The sequence below is a fragment of the Tenrec ecaudatus genome, chromosome 4 (genome assembly GCF_050624435.1).
Source record: "Tenrec ecaudatus isolate mTenEca1 chromosome 4, mTenEca1.hap1, whole genome shotgun sequence".
NCBI lineage: Eukaryota > Metazoa > Chordata > Mammalia > Afrosoricida > Tenrecidae > Tenrec > Tenrec ecaudatus.
In genome coordinates, this window is record NC_134533.1 from 155,420,337 (window position 1) to 155,446,103 (window position 25,767).

General features: G+C 41.8%; 1 protein-coding gene across 2 annotated transcripts in view; it reads right to left on the reverse strand.

Moving 5' to 3' along the window:
- Positions 1-25,767, reverse strand: part of VEPH1 (ventricular zone expressed PH domain containing 1) — a 273,698-nt gene that overhangs the window by 53,811 nt on the left and 194,120 nt on the right. The window contains exons 9-10 of one of the 2 annotated variants that reach the window (XM_075548874.1): positions 25,343-25,482; positions 17,780-17,914 (exon numbers count right to left, since the gene is read on the reverse strand). In XM_075548874.1, the coding sequence (XP_075404989.1) occupies positions 17,780-17,914; positions 25,343-25,482 (275 nt within the window). The remainder of the gene's footprint in view (positions 1-17,779; positions 17,915-25,342; positions 25,483-25,767) is intronic. The other variant, XM_075548875.1, reaches the window with a different exon arrangement.

Consider the following 25,767-nt stretch of genomic DNA (forward strand, 5'->3'; position numbering starts at 1 on the left):
GATTTAATACTGGGAATAAAGAAATGGGCATAAAGAGATGTGAGGATTGAAAGGAGAGACAGAAAAAAGCTACATTGGCTAAGGAATGGGAAATAACAAGGTGGGCAAACGGAGCCCTGTAACGAGATGCTGAATTGCAGAGGGTAACACAGTGTGCCTGTTTAGGGACTAATTAGACACACACAGAGGAGAATAATGAGACGTACAAGCCCTGGTCAGGTACAGACCATAGCATCCATTTCTCACTACGGAGGTGAGAACTAGAAAAAAAATTGGAACACATTTACAACGATAGCAAAATTGTTATAGGGCCGGAAGAGAGAAGACTAAGCCTACTGGCTATCAACGAGTAGTTTTACAGTTGCTGTTTATGGGGCTCTTACTCTACACTAAGTCCTGGGTGCTGAACCGAACATAGAGCCTTATTTGGCCTCCCTATGATTTGCTCTTGGTAGGTGAGGAAATAGGGGTTCAGTGAGGTTAAGTGACTTTCCTAGCTTCCCAGAGGGAAGTTCCAGTTCTCTTTGAGGTTCCCGTGTTTCTGTAAGAACAGGCTGAGAGATCCAAGCCTCAATCTCTCCAGGATCTCTCGTCAGAAATGCATATCCCGTGCTCACTCTCAACTGCTGGCTCTGGAGAGATCCCAGGAATTTGTGTTAAAAAATTGTTTGCAACATGCATAACATAAAACTATACAGTTTTTACTATTTTCAAGAGTACAATTCAGTGGCCTTAAGTATATTGATAATGTTTGTGTGACCATCACTATGATCTATTTTCTTTGTAAATAGACACTCTACATCATCTGAACAATAAATTCTCTTTCCCAAATTATCTGATAATCTCTAGTTGACCTTTCTTCTGTGACTATACCTTTATTAGGTACCTCATACCAAGGGAATCACACAATATTTGTCCTTTTGGGGGCTAATTTTTTCTACAAACATTGATGAGAAAATTAGTTCTCTACATGCAAAAGAATCTAGTGGGATCCTTACCTCACACCATATTAAAAAAAATTCATAAATGACCAAAAGTTAAATCTAAGAACTAAAACTATGAAACCCTTGAATAAAAACACAGGGGAAAGCTTCATTGCTGAGTGTGGTGATATGACACTAAAGGCGCAGGGATAATAGAAAAAAAATAGATAAATTGAACTTTATAAAATTAAAGATTTTGTATGTCCAAGTACATATAAAGAGAATGAAAAGGTGATGAATCCACAGAATAAGAGAAAAATTTTGGTAGCCATATATATATAAAGAACTCTTATAGCGCCACAATAATGTAAAAACCTAATTGAAATATAAAAGAAAAACTGGAGAAGACATTTTTCCAAAGAAGGTATACAAATGACCAATAAGCTCCTAAAAAGATGCTCAACATCACTATTCATTAAGACCCAAACCAACGAAGTTTCCTCCAGGGTGTGGCCTGCTTCCAAGGCAAATGGATGCTGTGGAACATCTTGCTTGATGTTTTTTTTCCATTTTGATATTTGTGTTTAATAAGATTTCTGTGACTTTGTACCAATACCTTTTGACTGACTCTCATATAAATCAACTATAACTAAGGTATCTGAAGCATTTGAACATTTGGCTGTCGGATTCTTAGTTAATTGACTGCCCTGTTCTTTTTAAAAAAAATCACATTAGGCCAGTTAAAAGAGAATGGGATATAACCCATTATTCCAAATTCATTAATGACTGATTTCCATAGAGCATGTATAAAGGAGCCATCTTACATTTGGAATGTATTAGTATTATTATTACATTTAGAATGTATTAGTAATATTCCAGTATTGATTGATCTAATTCTAAAATATCAGCTGCTGAAAATCTTCTGGAAAACAGTTCTCTGACACACCACTCCATGGCCACGGTTTACCTTAATATTTATTGACGAGATCGTTATCTGCCAAGTCAGATAATGGCATGACATCCATATCCTCCAGTGCTTAGGTAGTTTGTGCCCTTAGAGGGATAGATGTATGTGGCATTAATTCTGATGTTCACTTGTTTTTGATGTTGTCCGGTCAGTGTGACCCTGTCCTGCTGACCTTACGTACAGCAGAGTGGAACACTGCCCGCCTGTGCCGCCCTCACAATTGCTGCTCGTCATGAGCCTGCTCTTTCTGTCATCTCATTGACAGGCCGCTGCTTTTTTTTTCTTCCCACTGCCCCTCCACCAAGGCTGATGCCCTACTCTAGACATTGGTCTCTCTTGAGAACATGTCCAAAGTACATGAGACAAAATCTGGTTGTCCTTAGAAGCATTCTCGAAGGAAGAATCGATGTCTTTGAACAACGGCGAAGCCAAAGAACACTAACTATGCCATGGACTGCTAGAAAAATGATCAAATCTGTTTTTAAAGAAGTCCAGCGAGAATGCTTGCTTGACCTTTTTTACCACATCTGGAGAGTGCGTCTGGCTCATCGACCTCCTGTTCATTGGACGTGAGCTGATGGCATGCCTTGTTGCTTGCCTATCAGGGGAGTTGTCAGTGGCACACAAAAAACAAATTTCAGTACTTTATTGAAATCCTGTCTTTAACTTGGAAACAGTTTGAGCAATCTTCTTTTATAAGAGACTTGGATCTGCATACATTTTTGCATATTTGTGGAGATACAATTCACTCTCAAATAAGGACATCTTTTGTACAGTGTTGCAAAACATTTACCAAGTGGTTGTGCTAAGTATGGGGGGAAAACAGACATGCATAGGGACATTTTGACCTTAAAACCTCCTGAAGGCAACATGCGGATGACTAGATTGATGTATAATAATATCATATTTTGGTATACATCTATATGAGGGGCCTTCAAAACATCCTAGGTAAATCCTATGATCTTTTAATTCTAGTTTTCCATAAACTTTCAAACCTATTGCCTTCAAGTTAAATCTGGCTCATGGTGTGACTCATATATTGCAGACTAGATCTGTTCCATAGGGTTTTCTTGGCCACTATTTGATGGAAGCAGATTGCCAGGTTCTCCTTCCATGGATAGACTCTAATCCCCAAGTTTCGCAGTAGTTGAGTCTCAGGTGATAGTGCGACACAGGGGCTTTTGTAAAGTCAGTGAACACAAAGGAAACTCAGTAAGATGGATGAACACTTTGGCCACTGTGTTAGTCAGGGTGCTCTAGAAAAACAAAATCAGAACACCAATAATTTTATATGTAATTATACAGATAGACATATCTAACATAAGAAATAAAAAGTTCATTGAATTATAAAGCAGTATAAATGGCTCAGTGCAACTCACTCCTGTGAGACACTGGCAGCCCTTCAAGTCTTGAGGGTCGCTGGGTAGTCCTCTGTAGAGCAATTCAGGCTATCTGGGCACAGGTAGCAAACAGCAAGGCAGGTCACCAACAATCAGCTAGATGACAGGGTCTGACAGTCCCCAGCTCAAGAGATATAAATTCCAATGGTGTGGCAAAGCAGGTCCTGAAGGAACCTCAAATTACAGCGACACAGTCTATGGGTTAGGTGTCCCACAGGTAGTGTAGCCTGCAAATTGAGGTACAGAACAAGCAAGACAGCCGCACACTGGTCCGATTATCATAGAGCAAGATAAAGAGAGAAGAGGCTCGTGGAGCCATTTACCCCTCTGTCCTTCAATTAACCCCTCATGTGTTTATCGGCCAGGTTGGGACAATAAACTAACTACCTCAGCCACAGCAACAGACTTAACCATAAGATCATGGGGATGGTGCAGGTCTCAGCCTGTGTGATCACGAGGTGCCGAAGGGATCAGGTGTCAGGCATCATCAGAACAAAACATCTTACCATAGTGAATGAAGGGGGAAGTGCAGAGTGGAGACCCAAAGCCCATTTGTCAGCCACTGGAGATCCCCTTGACGAGGGGTCTAGGGAGGAGATGAGTCAGTCAGGGTGTGATGTAGCACCCACGAAGAATACGGCTTTCCTCTGGTCCCTAAATGCTTTCTCCCCCCTGCCCCCACTGTCATGATCCGAATTCTACCTTGCAAATCTGGCTAGACTAGAGGATGTACACTGGTGCAGATGGGAGCTGGAGGCACAGGGAATCCAGGGAGGATGATACCTCCAGGACCAGTGGTGTGAGGGGCGATACTGGGAGGGTAGAAGGAGAGTGGGTTGGAAAGAGGGAACCGATTACAAGGATCTACATGTGACCTCCTCCCTGGGGGACAGTCAACAGAAAAGGGGGTGAAGGGAGACGTTGGATAGGGATATATATGACAAAATAATAATTTATAAATTATCAAGGGCTCATGAGGGAGAGAGAGGGACGTGGGGAGGGAGGGGAAAAAAGAGGACCTGATGTCAGGGGCTTAAGTGGAGAGCAAATGTTTTGAGAATGATGACAGCAATGAATGCACAGATGTGCTCTACACAATTGATGTAAGTATGGACTATGATACGAGTTGTATGAGCCCCTAATAAAACGTTATTTTAAAAAGAAAGTTTGCCATGAATAAGAGCTGAGGTGACAGTAATTTACAGCCACAGCAAAGCATGTTGACCCTTTTATGAAGGGCCGTTGTTGTGGTGGCTATTTGTTTTGTTTGTTTGAGAGGTCTTGCAGAGGAAGTACAGTGAAACAATGCTAGCAACCATTTAAGGAACCCTGTGCACAATGGTTAAGCTCTTGACTGATAACTGACAGGCTGGACATTCAAACCCACCCTGTCCCTCCTGGTATCTAGGGAGAAAGACCTAGTGATCTACTTTATAAAGATTACAGCTGAGAAAAGTCTATGGGGGTACTTCTCCTCATTGCTAAGACAACCACTCAACAGTGTACAGCAACAAGCTACCATTTGTTGGGTTCTTACTGTATGCCAGTCACTGTCCAAAAGATTAGACATACATTGTCTTTTTGAAATCTTAGAGCCCCCCGGGTAACAAGGACTAAGGCGGTCTGCATTTTGCAGATAGAGATGAAAAATGAAACTCGCTGCCATTGAGTCAATTCGGACTCATAGCAACCCTGTCCAGCAGGACAGAACTGACTCTGTGACTTTCTGAGACTAACTCCTTAAGGGAGTAGAACATTCCTCTTTCACCCTCTGAGCAACTAGTGGGTTCAAACTGCTGACCTTGTGGTTAACAGCCCAAAGCATAACCCACTACACCAGCAGAGCTCCTTTGAGGCACAAAGGATTTAAATAAAAGAGCTGACAAGTAAGAGGTACAGGACTTAGGGTCAGGACTTAGAAATTCTAACTCTAGATCCCAAGCATCTAACTACCACAGTTGGGCAATGCTGTAAAGGAGCTCTTATTCTGCTAGTTTAGTATCAGCACGAGTTGACATTCACATGCTACTCATAACAGTATCCAGGGAGAGAGAAAAGGCCTTACCCCTTCACTGATTATGTACGAAAAAAACCCAAAGCACTGTGAGACTGGAAGAGACATTTTAGAGGGACTACATGCCTCTATTCCCCCCGGGGTAGAGGTATTTCATCAACTATTTTCTAAAGGCAATTAAAAACATTTTTGCCTTGACTGATGCAGAACATCTGGCTGACTGTGAAGGAATGTTCACTACAGTAGTAAAACTGACATGCTTCATTATAGGACTGCCTGGTCTGTGAAACATGAAGGAAATACAATCTGCGCTATTCCAGAATTTAAGCTAAGTACGCCTTCTCAATTTTTAAAAAGTGTATGTACGCTATAAGTATAATATACTGGGAGGAGGGGATTTTAGGGAGACATTCAGAGTGCACCTTAATTAGCCAGGTGAAAGGGTAATAATTTTCCTGGGAGGGGGTGGAATTTGAAGGATTTTAAAATAAAAACTATAAACCAAAAGAGACTGAAAGTGACTCTATTTTTTAATGGTGAGTGGGACTATCATTGTAGGCCCAATAATCATGTGTAGTCATTTAATGTGTTGGTCTGTGTGTACAAAATTGTTTAAAAGAGGGCCCCTGATTTATAACTGTGAGGGAAACACATGAATCCAAATGAAGCTAGAGATAGTGTTTCGGGAGACAACGTTTATAATTTGGCCGGCCTTCCAGACTTAGTGGTCCTAAGGCATCAGTTAAAGTCATGCTTGTAAAAGTCTCCAGAGGACTCGTCAGTTCTCTCAAGGGCTGTTTTCGCCTTCAAACTTCTCTTGTTACACTAATCCCTGATGAACTATAACTTGGCAATGGGGTTCAGTGTAAGTCCACTGATACTATATAAACCGTGATAAAAATTCATCTTGTGCTGAAGCTAAAATTCTCCCTGTGCTGTTGTGTATTGCTCCACAGCCATTGCCTGTCTCGCTAACCCTCCTGTGATGGATGTGCTTGCATTGCTATTTCCAAGGGGAACACTAGCGAATGTGTTGGGGCTGGGAGATGGGTCTTATTGAGAGAAACTCAGCACAAATCCATCATCTCCCTCACTCAGAAAACAACTTGGGTTTTTCTGGTCTCTCTTTCCCGAATCAATCTCCTAATATGCAGACTCTCCCTCTTCAGCATTTTATAGCTTTCCTTTGGGATGGAATCTTTGCCTTTATCTTCTCAAGCGAGTTGGTCTGCTCACCTTGACCTTTCTTACATCTACTGTTGGACAAAATCCTATCTTTGTTCGACTTAAACTCATGATCTCTCAGATTTCAAACGAGTGTTCCTCGTGGCCTGACTGTGTTTTTCTAGTTCCTGTCTCTGAGAGGTTTTCCTCAGACTTTTGCATTCCACCCCTTCTTCCCCCACCCCCTGAAAACCAAACTCACTGCTATTGAGTCAATTCCAAGTCATAGCGATGCTGGAGATCAGAGTAGAACTGCCCCAGTGGGTTTCAAAGATTGTGGCTTTTTACAGGAATAGAAAGCCTTATCTTACTCTTGCACAACAGCTCCTGGCTTTGAACTTCTGACATTGAGGTTAACAGCCAAATACTTAACTACCATATCACCAGGGCTTCTCCTATGCCATTGTCCAGTAATGATTCTCCCTTTGTTTCATGGAATTTTTGAAAGGTTATTTTAGAAACATACTCATCATTCTACCATGAGGTCTACTAATTGATCTGGGTCACACAAATCATCAATCTCTCCTCTCCACTGCAGCATCCCATCCACTTACAAACACGCTCTGGTGGCGTCCATCTAGGGTATCTCCACACTCTCTGCACCTACTAGTGCATTCAGCAGCAAGCTTTTTGAAACAACTCTTAGATCTCTGAAATTGTCCTTCTTCATCCCTTCCCTTTTATTCCTCAACACACCTCTGCCTTGTCTTAGGAGAGCATATAAACGGTTCTTTCCAAATTGCCAAAAGGGATGATGTGTTAGATTGGATTTTCCGGAGATGCAAAAGCAGTGATGCTTGTACGTGTCTGAGATTTGTATCAAGAAAATGACTTACACAGTTGTAGAATTGTTTATGTCCAGTCTGGTTTAGGTCAAGCTTCTCCTGGCTCCTGGAAGCTGATAAACAAGAAGCAGGATGATGAAGCAGAAACAGCAAGGGCACAGGCTGGTGGATGCAAAGATCCAAAGTCAGTCAAATGAATCCACCATCAGAAATCCACTGGCAGCTAATGGGATCAGCAGGTGAAGCAACCAGATACAGAGGAACCAGACACAAGATGCAGCTCCAGCAGAAGGTGACGGGGCACAGAAAGTTCAGCTCTGCTCAGTCTCTCTTACACAAACAGCTTATGACACCAAGATCGTGTCATCAGCTGCAACCCAATTGATAGGTTGGGCTCTACCCCTACCCTGACCTAGGAGTGTCTATGACAATCCCTAACCATCACAGACCACCCCTTGTCAACTCGACACCTGTACTTAACTCTTTCACCACATGCAATTAAACAAAGACAATGACAAAGTCACGTGGATGATGCCCAAGAGGGTAAAAAAAAATGCATACAAATGGAAATTCACCAGCCCCATTTAAATCGTATATTCTATAAGTGAGCAGAACACAAATGTATGAACAATTGCAGTTTTGTAAACAAAAAGTATTTTTGACTGGGTTGCATTTGCCTGATGCCCCCACCATAGTTTCTTCCACCTCCTCCAGGGTGTTGCTCATACTGCTTTTCCTTATGGATCTCTTTTCCTCTCTTAAGCCAAACCCAAACACGCCCCCAGTGCCCTTTTAAACGCCACCGCCTTCCCAGCTAGCTCCCTCCCCGAGCAAAGGACTGCGTCAGGCATCTGCATCCGCATTTGCATCCACTCCCACAGTCCACCTTCAATCCATACTCCCACGCCTCCATCCCAAACCCAGCTTCCCTGTCACCGTGAGCGGGCCTTACAGGGCTTGCCTCTTAGCTTATGGCTGACCTGGTCCTTTTGGAGACATTCTTATTCACACTTTAGTTTTATGTCTCTATCTCACTTTTATCTGTAAGGTTTTCCTGGCTCGGAGTTCAAAGCAGAAAAGCCTAGAAACCCCCAACTCCATCCACATGTTGGAGATTCCCAAGCTCCAGTCTCATCGAGCTGGCCGTGAAAGGGAAGCTTCCACAGCCTGTCCATTCCCTTCTCACTCACACTCCGCTCCCAAGGCTGACTCCCTCCACACTGGTGGCTTGTGTCTTGCACGGTGACTTAAATTTCTTATAGGCACATAATACACTGGGACCTTAGTTATTCATTCAAGCACATTAACACAGTCACTGGAAACACTATCTATGCCTTAGGGACATCAAAAGGCCTTCTTTTATCCTCCCAGAACGGTGCTCTAGTTTTATTTATGCTTCGACACTCGACCAATTACCCCGGGAACTGTCAACTGTGTTTGTAAGGAAAACAAATCTCCAAGTGGTAGGCAGATGTGGCACATTTCTTTCAGCAGTAAATTGAAGTTTCTGGTTGTTTTTAAAATTTCCATAATGGGCACTCTTTGGAGCCCTCCTTTCTATGGCATATGGCATTCTCTGTGCTTGGAGAACTAGATCATGTGTGTCAATAAAGTCAGGCACTTTCGCTGTCACATTCTGACCCTGCAGTGTTCCCTCCCTCCTCTCCCGTGGACTGAGTCCACTGTCCCGCCCTCCGATATTCTGAGGGATGTGCGACAAGCTCTCTGGAATGGGAGACTAGTCGAAATTTCCCCTTGCTTCCAGGAGAAGGCGCCTCGTCACTCAACTCGCCTGGTTTCTCCATTCTCCTCCTAAGATCTCTGTTTTGGAATGGATCTTTATTACTCTAGAATAGAACTTTGTTTTCTTAAGTAAACTACCCACTGACATGGACTTACTTCGAGCAACATAAGCAAAGGTGGTGTTTTAAAGGGACATTCCCCTTGCTTATAATAGGCAAACATAGTGGAGGAAATTTAGGAATTGATAGTATCATTAACCAGAGGTAACCTTTGTTCACATTTTTAACTTTGAATTATTTAGTGAAGTCTCTAAATATATGTGTATTCTGATATGTGATTCTTGACATAAATGTTGTTTCATATCATTAACCATTTCTCATCACTATGATTTTTCATATTTCCAAATATTTTCTTGTAGAGAGATACACTAATTTCTTCTATCTTTAGACATATGGACTTTTAAAAGAGTTTCCTATTACAAATACTCCACAATAGATTGTGTGTGTGTGTTGGTGCTGTCAGTTAAGCATTGGCCTACTTACTAATGGCAAGGTCAGCAGTTCAAACCCATCAGCTGCTGCTTGGGAGGAAGATGAAGCTGTCTGCTTCTGTGAAGATTTACAGAGCCTCAGAAATCTTATGTAGGGGTAGCTGTAAGTTGGAATGGGCTCGATGGCAGAGCAAGTGGTCCTAATTTTTGTGCACATTTCAGGTTATTTGTTTAGGACAAATTCCTAGAAGAAGATATCCATCTACTTTAGCGGTGTCAAAGGGTATAAATATTTTTAAGACTCTTGACCTGCATTGCTAAATTGCTTCTCAGAAATGTTGAAATATTTTACACCCCAACTACAAGTGTGTGAGTATCTAAACTCCTCCCAGCTAGCCAGTGCTGTTTATTGTATTCTTTTTAAAGGGGTGAAAAAAGAGGAGCTTGTCATTTTAATGTACATTTCTGTACTTCTGAATACTGATTCTGGATGGCCTATCCTCTGCATTATTTGCTCAGGTCTCTGGTCTGCTGATTTTCAGGAACTTACAGTGACTTATGGATATTAACTCTTACCTATCATCCGACTGCTACTAGTGTTTTCATTTTAAATTGTTGTCCATGATAGATTTTTCACTTTTATAAACTTTGTATTATATTTGTTAAGGAGCCCACTGTCTCAATCCTCTGCTCTTGAATCTTACTAGTTTAATCGAGTTTTTAAAAAGGGAGAAAAGAAAAAGAAAATATTGAGAGTAATGTAATAAACACCCATGTGGTGCCAGGTAAACTTAACAAAAGCTAAAATTTTGCTTCTAATACAAAAAAACAAAGTTACAGTTGAAAATTGCATCTCCCTATTGGACACTGAAGACATGACAAAATAATAATAATTTATGAATTATCAAGGGTTCATGGTGGGGCAGGGAGGGAAGAGAAAAATGAGGAGCTGATACCAAGGGCTCAAGTAGAAAGCAAATGTTTTGAGAATGATGATGGCAACACATGTACAAATGTGCTTGACACAATGGATGGATGGATGGCTTGTGATAAGCATTGTATGAGCCCCCAATAAAATGATCTAAAAAAAAGGAAAGAAATTAGGATCCTCGTTCATTCTCTTCCTCTCCTTTTATCCAACTTCTTCCTTATCTGCAAGCAACGTCATCATGAATCTGATGTCATTTTGAGCTATGGTTTTACATTTTAATCACAGGGATAAATAACCCCCCCCCCCCCAAAAAAAAAGAGTCTCATTGCTATCAAGTCGATTCTGACTCATGGCAGCCTCATGTGCTATAGAACGGACTCCATTGTCTCCATAGCATGAGAAGACCACAACATCATTTTCCATTCCATGTTTGTGACAATGAGTTGTTTTAGCTATAAATATAGCCTATCTTTCCAAGAATTAAACTTAAAAAAAATAAATATCAAATTTATTAAGAGTTTTACATTTATCCTCAATGGTCACTCTTATATCCTTAATAATTTTAGTTTCTATTATAAACACTGTTGCTGTTAGGTGCAGGTGAGTTGGTTCCAGCCCACAGCAGCCCCATGCCCAACAGCACGAAGTACTGCCTGGTCCCGTGCCAGCCTCACAATTGTTCCTGGGCCTGTGCCCGTGGTTGCAGCCACTGTGTCCGTCCACCTCATGGAAAGCCTTCCTCTCTTTCACTGCCTCTCTACCAAGCATGGTGTCCTTTTCCGGGAACTTCTCTCTCCTGACAACATGTCCAAAGAATCTGAGACCAAGTCTCGCCATCCTTGCCTCCAAGGAGCACTCTGGCTGTATTTCTTCCAAAACAGAGTGTTTTATCCTTCAGGCTCCCTTCTCCACCACCACTCAAATGCATCAATTCCTCGTTGACCTTCCTTATTTACTCCTGAAATCCCCCTTTCCTCTAGCCCCCACCGCCCCCAACACGGGCAGTCCCAGTCCCTATAACCCCTTGTATCAGCTATTCTCATTATGCATCCACTCCGGTGCTTCACAGCTGGGAAACCCAACAGAAGACAATAGAAAACAAAACTGTACTAAGGTGGCAAGGCTGAAGTCATAATGGTATAAAGAGAAAAATACAAATAATGCATAAGAAGGAACCGACTCCCATCAACATTCAAAAGGGCAGCGAGGAAATTCCTGCCATGGGACAAGTGAGAGATACTTGCCCCCAGTACAAATTCAGGGCGTGTCTTTAGGGGCGTCAACAGCTCACGTATCGAGTTCAGTCCAGCACGGTCAAGATTACCATGGTCTCTGCCTGACAGGACGACGCGGCTGTTCTTGAGTTTGGCTGGAAGATATCTGCCAGCGGCTCAGTCTCATTAGATACCTGCAGGTGGGTTTTGGGCTCCCACTGGACTCCTTTGACTCTGAAGTGCAGCTCAGTTGCACTGTTATATTAAGACCTTTGCCATTTTTATTATTTCTAATCAGAAACCTGGAAGGTTGCTGTGTTTATCTGTTTTACTATACTTCTTTGCATTTCTGGGTGGGTGACTGTCACTTTTATATAAATCTTTCTTTTACTGAGTATGCCCACCTGCATTATTGTTAGGCTGAAGAAAAAGAATTTATAGTAAGTATTCACGACAGTAATCAGCATACTTTAATTGCCTAGTAAAAGTTAACTCTTATTTTTATTGTGATAGATTCTAATAGTCTTTGAGCCATTGTATCCACAGTTAAGCTAAGTTTCCCGTTTCATTCAAACTACTAACTGAAGGTTGCCCTTTAGAACCCATCCGCCGCTACACCAGGGAGAAAGGTTAGTAGAGTGGAGAGCCGAACTTAAAGGACACACTTACTGAGAAGAACGGACACAGTGGCCACAGCATTGGACTCGCGATGGCATGACACAGGGCAATAGTTCACCCTACTGTGCTAAGGTGGCCAGGAGCTGCGGCCAACTGGAGGGCAACAAGCACCAGGGACTGTGTGTGTGACAGCAAGCGCGTGCCCTCGTGGGCACTCACCGAGTTGAGACAAATAGGAGCAGAACATTTACCGAAAACACGTGATTGAAACGGGTGTCGGCGCGCGGAGTGGAGACCCAAAGCCCATCTGCAGGCCACTGGACATCCCCTTACGGAAGGGTCTCGGGGAGCAGACGAGCCAGAGTGTGACGTAGCAATGATGACACATACAACTTTCCTCTAGTTCCTAAATGCTTCCTCCCCCCCTCCCCCCATCATGATCCCAATTCTACCTCACAAATCTGGCTAGACCAGAGCATGTCCACTAGTACAGATAGGAACTGGACACACAGGGAATGCAGGGGGGAGGATCCCTTCAGGGCCAGTGGTGTGAGTGGTGATACCGGGAGGGCAGAGGGAGGATGGAGAGAGGGTGGGTTAGAAAGGGAGAATGGATTACAAGGATCTACATGTGACCTCCTCCCTGGGGGACAGACAACGGAGGAGTGGGTGAAGGGAGACGTCGGACAGGGCAAGATATAACAAAAAAATAATTTATGAATTATCAAGAGTTCATGAGGAAGGGGGAGCGGGGAGGGAGGAAAGATGAGGAGCTGATGCCAGGGGCTTAGGTGGAGAGCAAATGTTTTGAGAATCATGAGGGCAATGAATGTACAAATGTGCTTTACACAATTGATGTATGTATGGATTTTGATAAGAGTTGTTTGAGCCCCTAATAAAATGATTAAAAATGAAAACAACAAAAAACAAAAACATAAAAATAAAAATGGGTGTTGGATTTTATCAAATGTCATTTTAATATTTAGATATCATAATTTTTGTAACAAAAAATTCCTAACAAATATGGCATTTTACTTAAGGAGTTTGGCATATCTACCTCTGAGTGAGATTGAGATATAGTTGTCAAGAGATAATGTGTTTGATTTGTATACTGGAAATTCACATTTGAAATTTAGAGGATGTTTTCTGGTCATGTTAGTAGTCATGATCAAATTAGAAAAGTACAGTTTGAAAGATCATCCATCAGGTTCACCTTTCCACTTCCACTCTTGCACTTGGCTCAATGCATTCAAGACAGTCTTAAATTCGTGTCAGTTTTGCAGACAGACAGAGAGCGAGAAGAGGACACTGGCGAGTATTCAGAATATTAGGTAACACTGGGAGTGACACGAGCACAATGTGCCCGTCACATTGAAAGCTGTGTGTATTATCGCATTCACTCTTCTTAAGAGCTCTGTGAGGTGGGTACTGTTAACATCTCCAATTCATAAAGAACAGGAGCTCAGGGGTGGCAAATGGCAGAGGAAGGCTGAAGGAAGGCTCCAGGGCTGACATTTTTAACTACTGTGATTGGTTTAAAAGGATGAAGAAAAGTGAGGGTATGCTTCCATCACCACCACCAACACTTCAGCAGCTAACACGAGAGACTGTTTCTCCCTCAGGCGATGTGTGGTGTGTCCGGGTGGCTCTCCAGAGGAGCAGCCAGCCCTTCAGGACACTGCTCGGCATCTTAAGCCAGTGCCATCTAATGGCTAATTCAATGGCCGCAATGCTTCTCAGTCCCCTGTGGCAGTGGAAGAAAGGGGGCATGGGGAAATGCACATGGATTCATTTCCCCCTTATTTTTGAAACAGTTTTGTTGGCATATAATTCACGTACCACACAATTCAATAGTTCAGTCACACCAAGAAGAGTTGTACAGTCATCACCACAATCAGTTCTAGAACATTCTCTTCACTCTTGTATTTGTTATTTGCTTCCCATTTCTCCCCCGTCTCCCTTGCATGTGTATTTCCTTTATTTTTTTTAAAAAAATGGGAACAACTTTAAGATGGATCAAAAGGGAGATGTAAAGATAAGATATTTCATTTCCGGCTAACTACATCTGCCATAATTGACTTTCCAGTGCTCTCTGTTGGCTAACATGGCTACTCACATCCCTCAACTGTGTCAGCGGGGGCTTCATCCATGTCACATTGACTTTTCAAAGCTTCCATCCTGAACTCACATTCTGTTGGCCGAGGCAGGTCATATGGTAACGTGCTATGTCAGGAGACAGGTCAATAGGATCCTTGTACGTGGACGGAAGGGAGAAGAACTCGGCTTATTTGCAACACTCTTCATGCCCCCAGGACCTCGCTCTGCACTGGCTGCCTGTGGACCCTCAGCAGGCCATATGCTCCCTCTAACTTGAGCATCTGGAAAGGGCCGCTTTTATTCATCTATTAAATTGTCACCTATTATTTATTGAAAGCCTACCATGTGGGCACTGGCAATACAATGAGAAACATGGTGTACTCTTAAGTATGGCTTTCAGTTCTAAAAGTTCAAGATTAAATTAAGAAAACAAGCACAATAAACAAAGCCTCCAGAGTCACGGTCTCAGGACTCAAGCACTTTCTCAGGAACTTCTATCTTCTTGAGCATCTTGAGACCGTGGCTGCAGTGTGACTCCACCACAGTCCATTACTTGCAAATATTGTGTGTGTGAACCATTCTTACAGCTATTTTGGATCTAATATGGGGGACACTTCATTTCAAAAAACAGAATAAAATAAAATATTGAGAAATATCTTGACAGATAACTTTGTCATATAATTTACATTCATTTACCGAAGTATGTTTCCATTATTCATGAATACAGCAAATGATAAAACTTTAGAAATTCCCAAACAAGAATTTAGTTAATGTTCCCCTAGTGGAATATTCAGTGATGTAAAATAGCAGGAATATGAGTAAGTGTACTTGTAAGCATTCATAAAACTTGCTAGCCAACTTAAAAAAATTTTTTTAATCTCTAAGGACTTGAAGTGTCAAGTTTTAATATATGAGTTGCCTTTATTTTAAATCGAGTACACAATGGAAAATGTATAAGAATTTAAGGCATTGTCTTTCAACCTGATACGGCAGTTTCAAATTGGAATGAAACCTGCAAAGAAATGCACTTGACACTGATACAATTGTGGCGCTTCTTTTCTTTGTAACAGTATATGGAATTCTCAGTCCAAAGCCCAAACAAAGCAGTGATGTAACAATTGGCTGTGACTTATAAATACACTTCTAGTTAATCATACCCATTTCTCATTCTCTTACGATCCTTCAACACTTAAGAAAGATTGCATTCGTTTCACTTTACCGATATTTTTCACTCATTAATTTGCTATTTGCTTGCACTTTGCAATTTATTTTATATTGGCTTGTTTGCTCCCTTTTTCAATAGTGAAATCCAGGGCAGAGTTCATGGCGATAGACTCGTAGGACATTTGAGGGTTGCTCAATAAGTACCATTGCTTACTCTTGGACTTTCCTGAAGGCAAAATAAGATCAGCTGGGCCTCTGAGGAGAGAACATTCTTAAAAAGAAAAACTAGTAAAGCTTACTAAAGAGTGATCAAAAAGACATTTATCTATTCTTATTAAATGGGAGTAGTGATGGATGCTTCCGTGACAGAATTCCTGCCAGTGCTGGTGGAGTAGTGGTTATGTGTAGGGGTGCTAAGTGCAAGGCCATCAGTTCGAAACCCCCAGCTGCTGTGTGGGAGAAAGATGAGGCCTTCTATTCCCATAAAGAGTCACCGTCTCGTAAACCCACAGGGGCAGTTCTACCCTGTCCTTTGGGGTCATTATGAAATGGAATAGACTCCATGGCAGTGAGTTTAAGTCTGTTTTTGTTTTTCATTGCTGTGCAGCCCACCCATTTGTCAGGGGACGCAGTGCCTTGTTGGTTGTTGAACAGGCTTCAGGGGCGCTTCTAGCAGGAGATGGACTAGGAGAGAAGACCCAGTGACCTTCCCCCAAAAGAGTCCATGAAAGTCATTGGGCCTCCACTCAAGTACTCCCTCAATGCAAGAACACTTTGCTCTACTAAACTGGCATTCCATGATGCTCACCTTCCCAACATGATCACTGAACACAAAGTGGTTGCATAAACAAACGTGGTGAAGAAACTGATGGTGCCTGGCTATCAAAAGATAAAGCATCTGGGGTCTTAAAGGCTTGAAGGTAAACAAGCGGCCATCTAGCTCAGAAGCAACAAAGTCCACATGGAAGAAGCACACCAGTCTGTGTGATCACAAGGTGTGGAAGGGATCAGGTATCAGGCATCAAAGAACAAAACCCCAAATCATTGTGAATGAGGGAGAGTGCAGAGAGTGGGGACCCAAAGCCCATCTGTAGGCAACTGGACAACCCCTTACAGAAGGAAAGCGGGGAGTGGGGGGACAAGCCAGTCTGGGTGCAGTGTAGCAATGATGAAACATACAACTTTCTACAAGTTCCTAAATGCTTCTTCCCCCATCCCCCTCCCCCACTATCATGATCCCAATTCTACCTTACAAATCTGGCTAGACCAGAGAATGTACACTGGTACAGACAGGAACTGGAAACACAGGGAATCCAGGACAGATGATTCCTTCAGGACCAGTGCTGAGAGTGGCGATACTGGGAGGGTGGAGGGAGGGTGGGGCTGAAAGGGAGAACCCATTACAAGGATCTATATCTAGCTTCCTCCCTGGGGGATGGACAACATAAAAGTGGGTGAAGGGGATGTCGGACAGTGTATGATATGACAAAATAACAATACTTTATAGATTATCAAGGGTTCATGAGAGAGAAGGGAGCTGGGAGGGAGGGGGAAAATGAGGCACTGATACCAAGGGCTCAAGTAGGAAGCAAATGTTTTGAGAATGATGATGACAACAAATGTACAAATGTGCTTGACACAATTTGTACATACATCCATACAATGGATGGATTGTGATAAGAGTTGTCTGAACCCACAATAAATGATTTAAAAAGAAAAGAGTCCATGAAAAACCTACGGATCACAGTGGTAAGGTGCAGGATATCAAGTGCTAGGACCCACCCTCAAATCCACATCGCTTGTTACACCGTTTTCTGAGGTCCAATCTGACAGTTCAAACCCCGTCATCACCTGGCCATCCACACAACCAGCTGGGACTCCAAGTGCACAAAGCATTCTCTCAGGATGGCATCACCATACATTTGGCTAAATGAGAGATATGGGAGTTATTCTGAATTTTCCCATTTTGCTTACCAAGACTAATTCCTGTTGATTTTGTTCCTTCAGGAGCTTTCCAGTCCATTCTTTTCCTACAACATCCCTGGCATTATGTTAGTCTAGACTTTTATTTCAGACTCATCACTCGAAACACACAGAGACTACAACAATGGATTCCAACAAAACAGTCATTGTGAAGATGGCATAGGATCAGGGCACATTCTGTTCTGTTGTACTTCACAGCCACAAGCCACAGGAAATAAACACTTACCTTTTGACATGGAAATGTGGACTCCAACATAGCTGTTTCAAAACTGTGAGCGCCCTCTTCTTGGGTCTTCTCCCACAGAGCTCTGAGCAACTGCACAGAACGACTTTGTGTGGACAGGGGCTCTGGAAACAGGCTCTGGAAGGGGATGAGAGAGGAGCACAGCAGGTTATCATACCTTGTTGTCTGACTGTTGTCAACGCACTATCCAGGTGTGGCTTGATCCTTAGCACAGTTTAGATTTACGTGAAAGAACAAAGAGATGCACCTTTAAGGTCAAGCACCTGATTCATCTTAGGCTGTTTATTTTAACATAAATTAACATTATGTTTAAGGGTTTTAGAGATGGTTGATATCAATCTCTATAAAGTATGCCTAAACTTTTTAATATAGAATCTACTGAGATGAATTCCAAAACATTTACTTGATGGGAAAATTGTTTATATAAATATTAACCTTTATTTAGTCAAAATCTGGAAATGAAGGTTTAAAATTACACTAGTGTAAAATATCTATGAATACAGTGCAGGCTATATAAAATGGGAATTAAATAACTCTGAGTTCATTCTGTGATAACGCAAATATAATTAGTGTGGGCCATTGTGAGGGGGAGACAAAAATATTTTATCTTAACAAAATATTTTAATTTTAAAATGCATAATGAATGATGATTCTTATAGCCTTGCCAGTATTTCTCTAACTATTGAAAAATATTACTAATGCAAAGAAAATCACACTTGTAACTGTATTACTGAAGTCCATGAAAAGCAATTTTTCAAATGCAGATTTAAACTTTTTTCTCTTTCTTTTTTTTTTTAACAATTTATTGGGGCTCATACAATTCTTATCACAGTTCATACATATACATACATCAATTGTATAAAGCACATCTGTACAGTCTTTGCCCTAATCATTTTTTTCTCCTCTTTTCTTTTTTTACATTTTATTAGGGACTCATACAACTCTTATCACAATCCATACATATACATACATCAATCGTATAAAGCACATCCATACATTCCCTGCCCCAATCATTCTCAAAGCATTTGCTCTCCACTTAAGCCCCTTGCATCAGGTCCTCTTTTTTTCCCCCCTCCCTCCCCTTTCCCCCCTCCCTCATGTGCCCTTGGTAATTTATACATCGTTATTTTGTCCTATCTTGCCCTATCCGGAGTCTCCCTCCCCCTCCCCTTCTCTGCTGTCCCTCTCCCAGGGAAGAGGTCACATGTGGATCCTTGTAATCAGTTCCCCCTTTCCAACCCACTCACCCTCCACTCTCCCAGCATCGTCCCTCACACCCTTGGTCCTGAAGGTATCATCCACCCTGGATTCCCTGTACCTCCAGCCCTCATATGTACCAGTGTACAGCCTCTGCCCTATCCAGCCCTGCAAGGTAGAATTTGGATCATGGTAGTTGGAGGGAGAAAGCATCCAGGATCTGGGGGAAAGCTGTGTTCTTCATTGGTACTACCTCGCACCCTAATTAACCCATCTCCTCTCCTAAACCCCTCTATGAGGGGATCTCCATTGGCCGACACTTGGGCCTTGGGTCTCCACTCTGCACTTCCCCCTTCATTTAATATGGTATCTATATACATATACATATATACATATACACACATATACACATACATACACACACATATATCTTTTTTTTTTTTTGCATGATGCCTTATACCCGGTCCCTTGGCACCTCGTGATCGCACTGGCCGGTGTGCTTCTTCCATGTGGGCTTTTTTGCTTCTGAGCTAGATGGCAGCTTGTTCACCTTCAAGCCTTTAAGACCCCAGACACTAGCAGATTTAAACTTTTGTTTATATGTTTGCTATTCAATGGTGGGGTGGGGTGTTAATAAAATGTGAGATGTCTTTAAATTCAAGCTAAATTTTATAAACATATAGAGAGGACATCTATAAAAGCATATAAAAAGTATACAAAATGCCATTTATATACATGTATATTATCCTTCATAAGTGAGGCATGATATCATAATGAGATTGGCTTATAAAATCATATTTAATATGCCCATGGTTAATGAATCCAAATATTCCCATTACATTGAAATGTACAATTTCCTAAAGATAACTACTACATGACACTACTTTTATAAAGGAAGAAACTAAGGAAAATGGCTTTCCCACTGAAAGCAGCAGACTTTGGAGGCTACTGTGAAGTGAGGTTATGGGAGGAGAAAGGCAGGGATGGGAGGAGGAGAGGATAGGGCTTACCAGGATGCTGTCACTATTCTAATGAATGGGCTGTAGAACAAACAAACAAACAAACAAACAAACAAACAAACAATAAGCAAATTAATAAATATGGACATTAGGTGATGATGAGATGAAAAAAATATATACACGTCACCTACAGAGCTTTTGTGAGTTTCCAAGGTTAGCATCCTATCCTACAATTTGTTTTAATTTAATGGGTCTGCAGAGCCCCCAGGCACTGGTTGGGGGCTTCCTGCATGATTCTACACTGCAGTTACCAGGGAGAACCATCATCCCAAAATCTGGTTTCCCAAAGTCCCTGACCAAATTCACCATTGACCAAAGCCCATCTACGTGCTTTGTCTCCCGCTTTGTGTGTGTGTGTGTGTGTGTGTGACTTATTTTGCCTACCAATAGTAGCTGATAGTCAACTACTCCATGTACGATCTATATCTTTTAACTTCAACTTCTTCATTCAGCCATTTGATAAGTATGAACTGGACACTGGGCCAGGCAGAGAAGGATTTAGTCTGCACAGGGACTAACTGGAGTCCCCTAGGTGATGTAAATGGTTAAAAAAAAAGAAAAAAGTAAGGTTGTAGGTGATTGGTGTGGACAAGCTTTTTTTCAGTGAATGGAAATTAAAAAAAATTTTTAAAACTTTTTACACTTCTTTAATACTGCACAGAAAGATCCAGACACGTCTCATTCTCACTATGGGTGGTAGTTAGATGGTCTTATGTCAAAGACACTCCTGGCTAGAGGTGGAGTCCAACCTGCTGATCAGGTTGCAGCCTGAGGTGACTTCATAAGGAGGACCCTTGGGAGCCTCCTTTTCACTCTGCCACCCTGCCTTCCTGATTGCTGCACCTCGCGTGGCCACCCTGAGCATTGGCGGTGTCCTGCTAGGTTTCCACTGACCTTGGATACCCACAACTGCACCCACTGGCCCGTGGTCTTCCTGCATTCTGCATCATTATGTATGCTGTGTGAGTCTGAAGAGGGGCTTCTGGACTTGACTTGCACTGGGCTGAGACCCTTTCTTGATAGATAATTGCTTCTTGACATAAAGCTTTCTTTCTTTTTTTAAAATCGTTTTATTAGGGGCTCATACAACTCTTATCACAATCCATCCACACATCAATTGTGTAAAGCACTTTTGTACATTCATTGCCCTCATTCTCAAAAAATTTGCTCTTCACTTAAGCCCTCATTTTTTCTCCTCCCTCCCCGCTCACTCATCCCTCATGAACCCTTGATAATTTTAAATTATTATTTTGTCATATCTTGCCCTGTCCGATGTCTCCCTTCACCCACTTTTCTGTTGTTCATCCCCCAGAGAGGAGGTCACATGTAGATCCTTGTAATCAGTTTCCCCTTTCCAACCCACCCTCCCTCTACCCTCCCAGTATCGCCACTCACACCACTGGTCTGAAGGGATCATCCGCCCTGGATTCCCTGTGTTTCCAGTTCCTATCTGTACCAGTGTACATCCTCTGGTCTAGCCAGATTTTTAAGGTGGAATTGGGCTAATGATAGTGGGGGAGGAGGGCATTTAGGAACTAGAGGAAAGTTGTATTTTTCATCGTTGCTACATTGCGCCCTGATTGGCTCGTTTTCTCTCTGAGACTCTTCTGTAAGGGGATCTCCAGTGGCTGACAAATGGGCTTTGGGTCTCCACTCTGCACACACACCCTCATTCACTATGGTAAGATTTTTTTGTTCTGATGATGCCTGATACCTGATCCTTTCAATACCTCTGGATCGTACAGGCTGGAGTGTTTCTTCTATGTGGGCTTTGTTGCTTCTAAATGAGATAGCCGCTTATTTACCTTCAAGCCTTTAAAACCCCAGATGCTATATATTTTGATAGCCAGGTACCATCTGCTTTCTTTGCCACATTTGCTTATGCACTCATTTGTCTTCAGTGATTGTATCATGGAGATGAGCACACAATGATAGGATTTTTTAATTCTTTGGTGCCTGATAACTGCTCCCTTCCACACCTTGTGATCACACAGGCTGGTGTGCTTCTTCCATGTGGGCTTTGTTGTTTCTGAGCTAGATGGCCACTTGTTTACCTTTAAGACCCCAGACACCATATCTTTTGATAGCCAGGCACCATCATCTTTCTTGAACACATTTGCTTATTCACCTGCTTTGTCTTCAGCAGTTGTGTCGGGAAGGTAAGCATCATACAATGCCAATTTAATAGAAGAAAATATTTTTGCATTGAGGGAGTACTTGAGTGGAGGCAGAATGTTCTTCTGCTACCTTAATACTAAACCTATAAATATATGCACATATATCTATTTCCCCATCCTCATATATAAATTTATTTGCATATGTACATGTCTTTATCTAGACCTCTATAAATGCCCTTTGCCTCCCAGCTCTTTCCTCTATTTCCCTTGACTTTCCTCCTGTCCCACTATCCTGTCCCCAGCAATTCCTCTTGGTTACATTCCCCTTGATCATGCCCTACCAGGCCTCCCACACCCTCCTCACCACAGATTTGGATCAATTGTTGTTCCCTTGTCCCTGTGTTTGTTAACACCACTTCCTTTCCCCCCACCTCCTCCTTTCCCATGCCACCCCGGAATTGTCAGTCCCATTGTTTTCTCCTCCAGACTGTTCATCCAGCCTATTATATTTAGACAGACCTGTGGATAAAGTTCTTTCTTATACTTACATGTAATTGGATTTGTTTCTCTAGTCAACATGGCCTAGCACACTATTGAATTGAGCCATCTCTTATATTTAGTGAGACTAGATGGATGGTTTGAGTTTCAAATAAAATTCCCCAGATGTTAAAGTTTTAAGAGCCAGTGTGATAGGTAGGTTTCCTTTGCCAGCATGGTCAATGAACACATGTGAGATTAATTAAAGGGTGGAGAAATAAGTGGCTTGGTGAGCCTTGCCTCTCTTTCTCTTGCTCTTTGATCATCGGACCAGTGTGCAGCTGCCTTGCTTGTTCTGTGCCTCCATTTGCAAGCTACGCTACCTGTGGGACACCTAACCCGTAGACTATATTGCTGTAACTTGAGGTTCCCTCAAGACCTGCTTTGCCACGCTACTAGAATGTACATCTCTTGAGCTGGGGACTGTCAGACTCTATCATCTGGCTGACTGTTGGTGACCTGCCTTGCTGTTTGCTGCCTGTGCCCAGATAGCCTGAATTGCTCTACAGAGGACTACCCAGCGGCCCTCAAGACTTGAAGGACTGCCAGTGTCTCACAACTGTCTCACGGGAGTGAGTTGCACTGAGAGTGAGCACTGAGTTTGTACTGCTTTATAGATCAATTAACTGTTATTTCTTATGTTATCTATCTAAATATATAAAATTGTTAGTGTCCTGGTTTTGTTTCCCTGGAGAACCCTGTCTACCACAGCCCGTGATAGACAGACTAGGCAACCAATAATGTGAGCACGTTTGGAAAATTCTTGATCTTCAAAAGAAACTGCTAACACACAAAGTTTTTCTTTTTAAGAGGAGCACTCAAACTGGGTTCTGCGAGTTGGAGGACCCCCAGAGCGTGTCACGGTTGACCAAGAAATGAGTGTGGCCTGGCACACACGGCGAGTGGTGGGTTCGTAATCAAGTCGGAGATCTGACTTGATCACCCCCCTGTCAGGATTTACCCACAGATGTCACGACACCATAGGTGTGGGAAAAGAAAGAAACCAGTACCCCAAAAAGAACCCGGGAGAAACGCAATACAAGCAGACGCTCTTTGGTGATGTTGCTTAAGGAAAAAGGTAAAGAATCAGAGCAAGTCAATTAAAATAATATTGAGATGGGGAAAGAAATGCAGCTTGTTAGTTTGTTTGGAAAAAATTGATGAAGAACAAATCAAGAGATGAAACCAAATATAAAATCACTGTCAAAACTCTTTGAAAAATATGTGTAAACCATAAGAAAAATCAGCTCAATTATTTGAAGCAAAGGAAGAAAAAATCAATAGTGTTCTGTTTATGTACAAATGTATCATTCAATTCCCATCAAAATGTGAATTGCTCTCTATTTGATTTAATTCAATGTTGTTAGAGGGTTTAATTTAAAAAAATGATATCCTAAGGAATATCTACCCTATCTCTCTCCTTAACTGCTGCAGTTCCACTTGATGATTAGGTAGTCAGCAGGATCATGCCCCCTTTCCCTGCTGAACCTGACATCATTAGTGAAAACATAAAACTATCTCATCAGTGACGTTTGTATAGAGTGTTAGAGAAAGGTTTAATTCATCGAAGTGAATAAATCATCTGATTGCTGGCCTTAATTTTCAACCATGTCAGGAACCTGTATTCTGTTTTTGTTTTCCTCTGTCTCTGCTCTCTCTGTTCCTACCCTCATGCCCTTCCTTGTGTTTTCTGTTACTCATAGTTGGTTTTGTTGTTAGTCATTGTGACTGAGGAGATCCCATAGGTTACAAGCAGGACTGCCCGGAGGTGTTTTCTGGGTTGTAATCTCTGTGGAAGCAGGTATGTAGGCCTTTTATCTTCCTCTGTACTGTTGGGTTGGTTTAACCACCAACCTTTTAGTTACTAGTTGAGAGAAACCCCTTTGTGCCACTCCCCCTGGGGTTGTCCCTGTCCCTTCATTTCCCATATTAGCATATACGATGAAAGGACCATGAAATCAGCAGCCAGATGACCTGAGTTCTGTCCCAGTACTTTCCTATCTCTAGAACTGATGTCTGGGATTTCCTCTATTACCAAAAGTTTCTCATCTGCATTCAAATTTTAGATAGAGTGTTAGCACATGCAAAAAGTTTTCAAATAAAAATTTTGTTTGACGTTAACCTTTCTGGATCAAATGCTTTATTGTGAGGTTGAAAGTTCCTTTTAAAATGGAATTTCTAGAAAAATGGAATTTCATATATATATATTCTCTGGGAAAAAGTATCATTCTAGTATTTTAGCAAAGTCTAAAAGAATAGGTTCACATTAAAATTATTGGGCAATTGGAGAATTTCAGAGAAGGAAGGGTTTGTTTTACACGAGGAAAGCTATTCCCTCCAGTAATTTTTAAAACCAAAATGTATTTTCCCGTTTAGTCTTATTTCTTAAAGCTGAAGATACTTCAGTTACAAATAAGTTTGGCATACTGATCATGAATCCAGAGTCCTCAATATAGAATGTCTCCCAAAGTGCATAACTTTAGGTATCTACGTGTGTAACTAAGGGTGCATCCTAAAGTGCATATGTTAAGAAAGTATTAATGAAGTATGCCTACACTGCTATTATCTATATAATTACTTTTACCAAAGAATGAATCAGTAAAAACAAAAGTGTCAAAGTCACACCACCAGTTTTTTAAGGGGCCGTGATGGTGATGCACCTGAATTGCACATACCTGCTGAAACAGAAACATGATCTGGATCCAAGGCTGAGGTTCTTGACTGATGAGAATAAAACTGGATTTACTGTACAGGCAGTAATGACCCTTCAGGGAGCAGGTGAAGAACAACTTTGCCACACAACTTCTAACAGTATCTAGAAACAAATACAAACAGCATTAAATATTAAATTATTTCCAGCATTACACCATATATATATATGGTGTCTGTATGTGTGTATATATATATATATATATATATATATATACAGACACCTTTGGAAATATAATCTTCAGTTTTAGACCATTATTGTGGTTAGTAGGTGCCATCAAGTCAGTTCTCAGTGATAGCAACCGTGTGCACAACAGAAAGGAACCCTCCCCATCCCGCATCCACACGATTGTTCCTAGGCCGGAGCCCACTGTTGCAGCCGCTGTGTCTG